The sequence below is a fragment of the Frankliniella occidentalis genome, unplaced genomic scaffold, assembly GCF_000697945.3.
Source record: "Frankliniella occidentalis isolate FOCC.00 unplaced genomic scaffold, Focc_3.1 Scaffold93, whole genome shotgun sequence".
Taxonomy (NCBI): Eukaryota; Metazoa; Arthropoda; class Insecta; order Thysanoptera; family Thripidae; genus Frankliniella; species Frankliniella occidentalis.
Genome location: NW_026267222.1, coordinates 477340 through 488425, shown reverse-complemented (window position 1 = coordinate 488425; position 11086 = coordinate 477340). Strand labels below are relative to the sequence as shown.

At 42.4% G+C, this 11086-nt stretch overlaps 3 protein-coding genes across 8 annotated transcripts in view; 1 reads left to right on the top strand and 2 right to left on the bottom strand.

The window, feature by feature from the left end:
* LOC113212035 (TRPL translocation defect protein 14) overlaps positions 1–5297 on the bottom strand; it is a 40345-nt gene extending 35048 nt beyond the window's left edge. For 3 of the 6 annotated variants that reach the window (XM_052269452.1, XM_026430603.2, XM_052269457.1), the window contains exons 1-4: positions 4969–5297; positions 4530–4597; positions 3818–3855; positions 3244–3281 (exon numbers count right to left, since the gene is read on the bottom strand). In XM_052269452.1, the coding sequence (XP_052125412.1) occupies positions 3244–3281; positions 3818–3855; positions 4530–4597; positions 4969–5014 (190 nt within the window). In that variant the 5' untranslated portion in view covers positions 5015–5297. The remainder of the gene's footprint in view (positions 1–3243; positions 3282–3817; positions 3856–4529; positions 4598–4968) is intronic. The other 3 variants (XM_052269455.1, XM_052269454.1, XM_026430604.2) reach the window with 2 other exon arrangements.
* A 271-nt stretch (positions 5298–5568) lies between these two features.
* LOC113212037 (elongator complex protein 3) overlaps positions 5569–11086 on the top strand; it is a 6708-nt gene continuing 1190 nt past the window's right edge. Inside the window, exons 1-6 of the mRNA XM_052269458.1 lie at positions 5569–5734; positions 6015–6256; positions 6779–6982; positions 7072–7226; positions 7304–7592; positions 7674–7891. Coding sequence (XP_052125418.1) covers positions 5716–5734; positions 6015–6256; positions 6779–6982; positions 7072–7226; positions 7304–7592; positions 7674–7891 — 1127 coding nt within the window. The 5' untranslated portion in view covers positions 5569–5715. The remainder of the gene's footprint in view (positions 5735–6014; positions 6257–6778; positions 6983–7071; positions 7227–7303; positions 7593–7673; positions 7892–11086) is intronic.
* Positions 7911–11069, bottom strand: LOC113212034 (mucin-5AC-like). The gene is made up of 5 exons (XM_026430602.2): positions 10877–11069; positions 8944–10317; positions 8707–8852; positions 8394–8626; positions 7911–8162 (listed from the first exon to the last, which is right to left on the bottom strand). The coding sequence occupies exons 2-5, from the start codon at positions 10308–10310 to the stop codon at positions 8061–8063; spliced, it is 1848 nt and encodes a 615-aa protein (XP_026286387.1). The 5' UTR covers positions 10311–10317; positions 10877–11069; the 3' UTR covers positions 7911–8060.

Here is an 11086-nt window from a genome sequence, read left to right as displayed (position 1 = left end):
GGGGGGGCACTGAAGTGTATAGAGGGCACAGAGTGTACAGAGTGTACACAGAGCAGTACACAGGCATCATCGGTCGGTGCCAGGCCACGCCACGCCGCGCCACCCAAAGAGCGGAGGCGTCCGAAAATTGCATGTCACACAACCTGCAGACAGAGAGAGCGAGGTGCGGCTGGGGTGAAGTATAACGCGCGCCTGCAGCTCCCTTTTCTTTTTTCGCACGCGGTCCTTGCCGCCGGCGTGGCGAAGCACTCGGAGTAAAGGAACGCAGGCGACCGTGAACGTCCTTCCGTCATCAGAAATGCCCGGTCAAGCTGCGCGTTCGCGACTCAGGAGGGAAAAGGGGGGGGGGGGTCACCCCCACCCTTTCTGGTTGGCAGCCGCAGGCAGGCAGCCGGTGCCGGTACCGCAGGGCAACTCAACTCCGCGGAGTCCTCACGTGGCGACAACGTGGTGGTACCAACCACTGCGCAGCGCACTACACTCGACCGGACAGACCGGGTACCCCGACAGAAATAAGGACCGGTTCCGACGACGACGACGACTTCATTTCGATTAAAAAGCCGTGCGCCCCGATCTTCGCGACCAACATTTGTCAGAACAACTCCAAGGGAAGGACCTCACAACTCTTCTGTCGCCTACGGCACTATCTAAGGATTCAATTGTAGTCAACATTCGTCACGGGTAAAATTACTCGCCGCGTCCCCTTTCGATCGAACAGGGGTGTCCAAAAGACCCCGTATACTTTGTGTTGGTTTTACTGTACCGTGTCCACAGGTTGCCTCTACTCGCTATGTCACACAGAAATTGGCAGCATCGCAAAAAAATAGCTATCTAGCTCAAAAACAAAATGCAATCTAGCTAAAATATTAGTTAAGCCATATTGAGTTATTGGTTTAACTTTTTTTTTAGCTTTAGAAAGGATTTATGACTGCTTGTTCATAGCGAGCTGCTATACAGCTTATCTTTTATGTCCGTGTACGGTAGGCAAAGACCGCCCGCACGCCCGAGGAAACTTGGAGCACCCTGCACTTTCAATATCCGTCGATGCGCTTCTGCCGGGGCATAGAGGGAAAACCCTTGACGACGCACACAGTTCGACCGGTTCGGTTTGGAGCACAACTTCACCTCCACCTTCCCCCGCGGTGACCGCGGCGGTGACGCGGCGCGCGGAGCCACGCGACCCCCCGGGCTCTTATCAGGCGAGGCGGCGTGTGTGACGTCACCGCGACCGAAACGCATTGGCGCGAGAGAGACGACACACGCCGCGCCACCACGTGGTGGCGGACGTAGAGCGCCCCGCCACGCCGCGACGGTCGCCAAAGAGCGGCGTAGCCAGCCGACAGGGAAAGGAAACTAGAGCTGTTTGCAACAGAAAGGGTGACAGTACTTCTAGTGCGTGCAGACTAGAACTGTTTGTCTGGTGTCTTTCATCCAACAATTTTACAGCAGAAAACTTTCAGGTTCATTTTTATTCTGCTTAAAATGTTGAACTGTTGTATAAATGTTGAGCACTCTAATGCCCCTCTGTGCCCAACCTACCTGTGACTTTAGGGGGGGGGGGTAATCATGGGGCTCCTTACAGACTCGTTCAAGGATACTTTGGCGCAAGCGTTACGCCGGGAGAAATCAGCTGGGTATGATACAGATAAAACTACCCGCTCTACCTCCGGCTGTCCTCGCCCCCTTCTCTCGTCCTGGACGAGGTACTGGAGGCTCCTCCTACAGCACATCCTCCCGCGAGCCGCGCCACGGACCAACCATCTCTTTTGATTTGCATTCGCACGTGACATTTAATACACACTGTTCCAAAAAAAGAAAAATGAGAAGAAAAACCAACAAGGCAAGCCCCACAAAAAATGTAAAGCCGGTTTGCAACAAAACACGTACATCTCAGGCGGCAAATCAGAACATTACATTATAATCCATCGAGTCAACCGGGCCCACGACTGAGCACTGCCGCATCCTGCTACTCAGTTCTTTTATTTCCACACCCAGTCTTGGCCGTGGTCTTGGCTTTAAGAAAAAGATTTGAAATGCTAAAAAGATTCACCATTAAAAAAAAAATGCCAGGGATTTGAAAAATGCATCGCATTAAAAAAGGTTGTTTCGTAATCGTAAATCCTATATGCAGTCAAGGCCGGACGAAGGACCTCCACGTGATCCATTACGCAGGACCCACAGGACCCACACGTGTTCCACCCGGCCAGACGGACTAAACGCATTACACGTGAGGACACCGTCGCTACGCACCGATATCACCACCATCATCACGATTTCCCGGACGAGTTGTGAAACGTGAAACAGAACCAGCCTAGACGCCCCCCCCCCCCTCCTAACAGACACACGTCATTTATTTTAAAAGGCCTCTGGTTTAGTTTAGTACTTTCACTTTTTTCAGTGACAGCCGCTATGATAGAGTTTTAAAGTAGGTTTAAAGAAAAAATTGATACGTCGGATTTGATGGGGAAAAAATGTAAGTAAATAAATGAACTGTGGGGGCATATTAACTATCAACGTGATATTTGAACCCGCTCTAGATCATCCGAGTGCAGCCGGACCAGCTCATCCGCTGCAGCGCACGGGCGCAGAGGCTGGCGGCGTATCAGAAAGAAAAATACGAAAGTACAAAAGTTGAGTCCCTCACCAACCACACGTTTTACTTCAAACAGTGGGGCAAAAATAGTTCCTGGAGTCGGGCGTCGGCAGCATAGCCCATTTGTCGTTGAAGGGAATAAGAAGGTAGGGAGGGAAGTAGGGGTGGGGAGACGCACAGACATCTCTGAGGATCAGAGAAGTCAGGGAGAAAAGGGAAAAGAACCACATGCGCACACACAAGAAACGGTCGTGGTCTGTTGAACTAGCCAGGTAGAAGGGCAATCGGGCCGCCAACCCTTACCCACCCAGGGTAACCGGCACACCGCTCAGATGATAACAATTGCCCCCCCCCCCTCTCCCCTTACGCAGGCGCGACGTTTTCTGACGATAACGTAAGGGGCAGGAACAGGGCACGTACACAAATTTCGTTAAAAAGGGCTACGAAAGTCCATACGCGAAGAAAGGGATCCATAATCTACGAAACTTTTATCAGGCTCCTCGTCCCTCGAGGAAACACGCCAAACTTCTACCTCCCACCCTTTCCCTGATACTACACGCCATCGTAGACATTCATTTGACCCATGAGCTAAAACCACAACCCATCGCCACCGTTTTAGTTAAAAGTAGGGCTCGTCGAAGACCACTCACCTTCATCCTCCGACAGGTCGCTGAATTTTATACCGCCACTGTGAACAAGAAATAAGCAGGCTAATGAGTTCCCGATGCAGAGACGTCGCGAGAGAGGACAGATATGACTCTCTTTCAAAAGGCATACTACTCTAGAGTCCCTGTACTTTGGGGCTTCCCTACAAGGTGTACACAAACGTAAGCAGGTATAAAATACTAATCTGTCACTTCAAAGACTTGCAAAGCACACCCTCTACTTAATGAAAAGAAAGGTAAGGGCAGATGGCCACGAGATGTGAACGAAAGATCTAGAGCCGGATCGCACGTCACGTTAAGATTCATTATTACTAACAGTTGCTACAAATTCCTCAAATTAAATTTCGTTAAAAAAAAAAAAAAAAAAAAAGACGCGCGTGCACGAAACATAAAGAAATGGAGAGAGATGACATAAATTGAAGGGGTGCATATAGGTAGTAATTCTTTACCGATGGAAAATTTGTGGTTTAACAGCACTTTGCGTGCACACAGTTGTTTTTAGGAAACAAATAAAAAAAAATAAAGAGAAAGGACAAGAACGTGATTGAGGTATAGGTACCTTAGCAGGACCGTGGCAGTCTCCGGGACGCGAAACACCTGCAAAACAACAACACCAGTCCACACTCTGAACAGCACTAGGCATTACCGGCTAATCACACTAGGAAAACTGACTATCACCCTACAAGAAATCTATCCTACATCTGTCTGAGGGGGTTCAAAGACCGGCTGGCCGGCCCGGGCTTCTAGAGTGGGAGTGGGGGGTGACTTCAGCACGGCCACCCGCGCCTGTGCCAGCCAGCCGGTCTGCTTCATCTGTTGAATTTATAGGACCGGGCAAGAGCGGGGTACCAGAGGGTACCGGGTGCACTCAGCTTCCCCAATCCCAATCCTGCCGTTTATTTCCGGGTCCTCGCTGCCACGGCTATAAGATTCCAAGACGCATTATGCGCAGCCAAGTGGAGAAAAATTTAAATTAACAGAAAATTGATTTTGTGATGTCTAGTTGACATCATCACTCTAGCGCTACTTCCACCAGTTTGATAGTTTTGATAGCTACATCTTTCCCACCTACTTTTCTTACATTAACGAGCCATTCTTTCGCATACTAACAATAACAATAAATTGAGTAAAAATTACACAGCCTACAATTGAGAAGCTTAGTAAAACTAGGCATACAAAAGTGAAACATGTACAATAGAAAAATAGTAACATCCTTACTTATAATAATTGATAGTATTCAATGTAAGTAGTAAACAATGAAAATGTCTCACCTTCCATCCCAGGTTTTCAAAAAAGGTGCACAAACGTGACTGCCCAGTTGTTTTTCCTCCACAAGGACCTAAAAGAGAAATTAGGAGTTAGTGCTTGACCGAATTTTTCATGTTAACGATTCCATACAATAATCAAACAGGAAGTAACACGATTGTTCATTGAAAGAAAGTAATTTTTGGACAACTAATAAACATGAAATCAGATTTAGTCAGTAATAGGTGACTGTGATACACACACTGCTATCAATAAGACTAAAATATATAAACACTTCATTCAAGACATAAGAGGATATAATTCAAGAATTTAATAAAACAACACAAATTTCTTTTCTAGACTTTTTAAAAGATGGGAAACATGTCGACGTTTAAATTTGAAAAATAGTTGTTGCTTTTAAAAGCTGAACTGTACAAATGGTCAGTCAAAATAAAATTTACTCACCGCCAGTCAGTACAATTTTATAAGCTCTTTTCTCCTTGGTTTCCATGGTTGTCACGCTGATCAGAATTTAACGTAGTTTAGGATATATTCGGAGAATGCATTAACCATACTTTGGTTTTCTTCTATATCAGCAAATGAACCCCGATGCCCACAAACGAACAGTGTTAACGATGAGTAGACTTCTCTGTCAGAGGTTGTGAGTACGCCTGACCGCGAGGATGAGGTACCTCAGCCATTCGGCAACCCCAACCTGTCTGAGCTGGAGACTGGCTTCCAACTGAGCTGAAAAAATAACCACCGTGATCCGAGCCCGACTGAGGACAGGCGTGTACCTCTTCCCTCTCCTCCCTTCCCCTCTTCCCTTTAGCACACCTCTCACCCCTTCCCTTACTTCACCCTCGTCTCTGTGGATAAGTGTTCTTCCGCTTATCTACAGCTACAAGCTTTTTCCACACGAAAATAAATGAGTGAAAAATCACTATGATTCGTTGACAGAGTGGGAAAACATTAAACTCATTAATATTCCTGTCAGTGCAAGATAAGAATAATAGCATGTCTGAAAAGTTTCACCGCGAAATTTGACAAAGCTTAGAGGATTTTTAGTTGTATGTTGACCATCCTGCGAGATGATATGAGAATTTCTTGATGACTGTGTTATTGTGGTTATGATCTGACATGTGACAAGTTTAGGTTAATGTGTTATTTCATATTTTATTTTAGCAATAGACGAAATAGAAATCTGTCACCATGGGGAAGCCAGTCAAATGTAAGTAGAACAGCGGATTCTATAAGTGAGTTGCATGTGAGTGCCTTTTGTTCGATACCAATCTGATGAAGATGAGTTCAACAGCAATTGTAGGAGGCCATAGTGCTGAATGATTATGTGACATAAGCTTCTTAATATTTATTTTTACTTTGGTTAGAATTGTTTTCTTTTCTCGGACTCGTTGTTTATTCGTAGGGTTTCATGAATATTTTTTTTATTGGAGCTTTTGCTGTAAGTGATAAAGTTGCATCCCAATCTACATGCCCACTTCTGTTTCTAGATGCCGAGCTTTCCAAACAGGAGCGCATGGTCAGGACTGTGGCTGAAATTATCCAGGAGCTGCAACGTGCTCACCAAGAATCACGTGATGTTGACCTAAATCGTTTGAAAACAAGAATTGCATCTAAGTATGGTTTAGAAAGTAGCCCAAGGCTGGTTGATATCATTGCAGCTGTACCTACAGAGAGCAAAAAAGCACTACTTCCGAAGCTACGTGCTAAACCTATACGCACAGCTAGTGGAGTAAGTATCTAATTCAGGGTATGGTGCTCTTGCTTTCAAAAGTATTTCTTTGTTGTTAATAACTAAGCTAATGTTCTTACGGTGCTCATTTACATTAAAATTATCTTTTCTTGATGTGATTGTCCACAGCAAGGAAGAAATTATTATGTTTTGGTTCTTGTGTTTATTTAAGAGGTGCAGTTTGGTCCGAAAGTGCATGTTATGGTCAGTGTCTTATAATCATGACAGAATTTCAGTTATAATTCTATCAGTTTATGAGAAACACTAGCAAAAAAGGATAAATGGTGGTCTGATTGTCTGCGCTGGTGGTTGTCAGATTTGTTTCTTGTAATACAATTACCTAAATATTGTAAACATTTTTTTCTTTCTCTTGGAATCTAGACAGTTTGTTTTGTGTAAACTGAGCCAAAATTTTGCTATATTCCTGGAGAGTGAGCACGTCTGTTTAGTTCTGCCTTTAAATAGACTATTTCATAGCATCTTGCAGTGTGGATATTCATTAGCTTTTTAAATTTTGTTTAGATTGCAGTAGTTGCTGTAATGTGCAAACCACATAGATGTCCGCACATCAATATGACTGGAAACATCTGTGTGTACTGTCCAGGAGGTCCAGATTCTGACTTTGAATACTCAACTCAATCTTACACAGGATACGAACCAACATCCATGCGGGCTATTAGAGCACGCTACAACCCATATCTTCAAACAAGACACCGTGTTGAACAGGTTTGCTGTCTTATTTTATCCACAATGAAGGAGAGCTGTTTTGTTGAAACTTAATTACCTTTCTTTTCTATCTTATCTTTTTCTTGCAGCTAAAGCAGTTGGGCCACAGTGTTGACAAAGTAGAATTCATTGTAATGGGTGGAACCTTTATGTGTTTGTCCAAAGAATACAGGGATTATTTCATAAGAAATTTGCATGATGCTCTTTCAGGGCATACAAGTAATAATGTAGATGAGGCAGTCAAGTATGTAATTTTATGTCCACTTCCCTGCATTAAAGTTCTGTAAATATCTTTGTTTCACACAATATCTCCTAATTCAGGTACTCAGAGAAAAGTAGAGTGAAATGCATAGGAATAACAATTGAGACTAGACCCGATTATTGCCTGAAGCCTCATCTCTCAGACATGCTGCGGTATGGATGCACTCGTTTAGAAATCGGTGTGCAATCTGTTTATGAGGATGTTGCAAGAGATACAAACCGAGGTCACACAGTTCGCGCTGTCACTGAAAGTTTTTCCTTAGCTAAAGATGCTGGATTTAAAGTGGTTGTTCACATGATGCCAGACCTTCCAAATGTTGATTTAGAAAGAGATGTTGAGCAGTTTACTGTAAGTATTGAGCAACTGATGAGTTGAGCAACTGTTGACTTTAACATTCTGAACTAAGCTTTTTTTTTAAACATAATGCAGGAGTTCTTTGAAAATCCAGCTTTTCGAGCTGATGGTTTGAAAATTTATCCAACTCTTGTCATTCGGGGAACTGGTCTCTATGAGCTTTGGAAAACTGGACGATACAAGAGCTATCCTCCAGGAACTCTTGTTGACCTCATCGCCCGGATTTTAGCTTTAGTGCCACCATGGACTCGTGTCTATAGAGTTCAGAGGGATATCCCCATGCCACTTGTCAGGTAAGAAAGTCCTCAATAATTTAAATGACCTTTCTTTATTTAAAAGTTCAAAATAACATCCTTCATAAAATAGTCTTAAAATAATATCATAAAATTTTAATTTGATTAAAATATTCTCTTGAAATTGCTTTGAAATAATTAACAATTTATAAAAATTGGACAGTGAAAACTAAGTTTTACCTCTCCATTGATTAATTGCCTGTGCCAATCTAGCATCCATTGTTGACTTTAAGTCAAGCAGGGCCTGACATTGTTGTTCATCCTGGTCACACTGAAACAGATGTTACAGATTATAAAGGTTAAAAGCAGGATGTTGTTGGCCCCATAATTGCACGGTTTAGACTGGCTCTGATTGTCATTTATTGCATCTGTTCTGGTGGGTTTTCGAGGCCTCTGATTGGCTGATTTTCAACTAGAAGGTATCCAATAAATGACAATCGGAGCCAGTCTAAACTGTGCAATGAAGCTAAGGCTCGGTTATTTGAAATTGTGTATCACTTACCCATTCAACATTAATTCCTTCTGCAGCAATAAAGAGTTTATGTAGATCATACATACGGGCAAATGGACTGTGTGTAGTCCATCGGTCAGGGTGATCACAAGCTAATTTTTCACATCTACATTTACTAACATTTGGATAAGTCTCCAAAAATCTCTCTCCAATGCACAAATTTTTCATATTTGAAATTAACTTCCTACCGCTCTTACTGGCAACGATAGTAACTTTCAAACAATCTATGGAGAATGGAGAATAAAGTTAATATCTGTCTCTAAAATAAGTTTCATAGCAACTGAAAGGTTTTGAAACTACTCACTTCGTGCTGAGTGTCGGATAGCTTGAATAGCCTTTAATGCTGCCATTACTAAAGCTTCTGTTTTAAGATATTCTTTGTGTTTCAAATCTTGAATATTTTCCATGTTTAAGTCTGTGAAGAAAGGAGGAATTTGAGGCATAACTTTCCTGAAAATAAGATAAATTTAGATTAATTTTTTAAATTACTTTGAGAATGCACTTTATAATCTCTAATTTAATCCAGAGATGAGTATCTTACCCATTTTGACCTTCATAGGTGTAACCTGAAATTGCCACATAGTGTAAATGCTTTCTAATTTTTCTCCCAGTGCCAGCAATGTAAACCACACAATTTTCACCAACTCTTATATGGTTTGGTGTTCCTACTTCTTCCACAACACTTGTGTCTTCACTTTCCACTTCTCTTTTGATTCGTATGTGTGTGATGAACTCTGGTGGTAGTTCACTTAGCAGATAATTTGATGTCATCTTTTGTGGGACACTGTTCACTTGCTTAGTAGTTAGCTCCCCCGAAGCTCTCAGTGAACTTGACAAAGAGGATCCAGGTTGATGGTTCACACTGATAGGAACATGTGTGGAGCTTGAAGTCGAGGGTGCTGAATGCCTATGATGGACAGTAGAATTGTTGGTTTGCTTATTTAAGTTGTTGTTTGAAATATGCGGTGGTCGCTCACCCGCTTTTCTCTGTGGGGTACTACTAAGGATATTGCTTGCAGCAGATGGCAGAGGAAGATGATCAGAGCGCCTCTGCATTGGAGTTTGCATGTCTTGTGAAGCAACCTTCCTCGCAACTTGTACAATTTCAATAGATGTATTCTGTACTCTTGAAGAGTTGCTTGAGTTTGTTTGCGGGCTGCAAATTGTTGATGAACTTGCTACACTCAATTTTTGATGTTGTTTTTGGCTGACAAGGGAACCAGAACTACCAGAAACATTTGTAGGAATAGGAGTATTTGGTGTACTTGCAGAAGTGCTGGAGATAGTTCGATTCATTATGGTAGGTTGCACATTTAGTCCATTAGTGCACTGTTTAGAGTTCTGGGGCTTAGCAGTATTAAGGGATAAAGCATGAGTAGATTTCACATTTGATTCATTTGATGGAGTTGTGATTGCCTGCCCATTTGAAGATGGCTGAAGGCTGCGTGATTCCTCATCATTAGATTGGATATTATTCAAAGGAGGAGAGTACAATGTGCTATGCAAAGAGTTTCTGTTCATAGATTTTTTGGATGGATCTTCAAAAAGGAATGCTGCTCTTACATTGCCTAATACCTGCTCCATATTTTGAACTCTTTCCTCAACTTGAATTAATCTTCCTGCTAACTCATTAAACTCCCGTCTTGTTACATACTGTTCCTTATGGAGTACTTTGTTGGAGACCTGCACTTCCTCAAGTCTCTGAAGTCTTCTGTGTATTTTATCCCATTCCCTGCTGCTAATATTTGTGTCATCACTTTGACTGGCACTGGGAGGTAAAGGCTCATGACGTAATTTCTTTGGGGTTGGACTAGTGTCAATGACATGTACTACATCCTTCCTCTTTCTGGGATGAACTTCGTTATCTTCCTCTTGAGAACAAGTGAGATCGATTTCTTCTGCAGCCATATTTAATCTGAAATTGAGACGATAGAGTATTGAATAGATACATACCTATCTATGACACTCAAGCTCTTACCCAGAGCAATGAAATATCAGACCAAATGAAATCAAAATCAAACGTCAGTTATTTCACATCAGATCATAAGTACAATATATAGGCCTAAGGTCCTTAAATAGACATAATCTAATGTCGTTCTGATATTTCATTGCTCTCTGAGTAATACAGTGTAAATTATACAGTGCAATTGAAAAATTCAATGCAATAAAGAAGGAAATAACTAATTTGGCATTTGTCCAGTTACACTTTGATTATGATTTATTTAACTATTTAACTGATTCAGAATTAATAAACAATTAAACTGATTTAGAAACAACCATAACCTAAAAACTGTCGATTTCCCACTTCAAATTTAAATGCATGTATGCGTTTTAAAAGTTGCTGTACTCATTAACTGGAAGCTAGGGGTGTCAATTTAGAGAGCGCTTAAAATATTATGCCTGTACCGTGCAAGTTCGTTCCGAAATAGTCTAACCGCCAATCCATAAACAAACTCTAAGATCTAAAGACTTACGTTAGATTTGCTTTCTTTGCATTGGTCGTTCTGCCTGCCTGTGTTCGTCTCCTTTACGTTATGATGTGAAATTATGATCACAATTTAAATTTTGAAGAGAGTAAGAATAAACACATCTAGTCTTCCCTAATGCGCCATTGTTTCGCACGTCGTGAACTGAACGTCGGTCGGAGCGAGCGGCGCTACCGCCACCTGTGGGAGGGGAGGGAG

Bases quoted from the DNA above. Each gene is read 5' to 3' on its own strand.
- LOC113212034 (XM_026430602.2), bottom strand. From the start codon at position 10,310: ATGGCTGCAGAAGAAATCGATCTCACTTGTTCTCAAGAGGAAGATAAC. The intron at 8,853-8,943 runs GTAAGATACTCA...TCTTATTTTCAG, and splicing joins ACCTATGAAGGTCAAAATGG to GAAAGTTATGCCTCAAATTC. The intron at 8,163-8,393 runs GTAAGTGATACA...CATCTGTTTCAG, and splicing joins AAGGAATTAATGTTGAATGG to TGTGACCAGGATGAACAACA.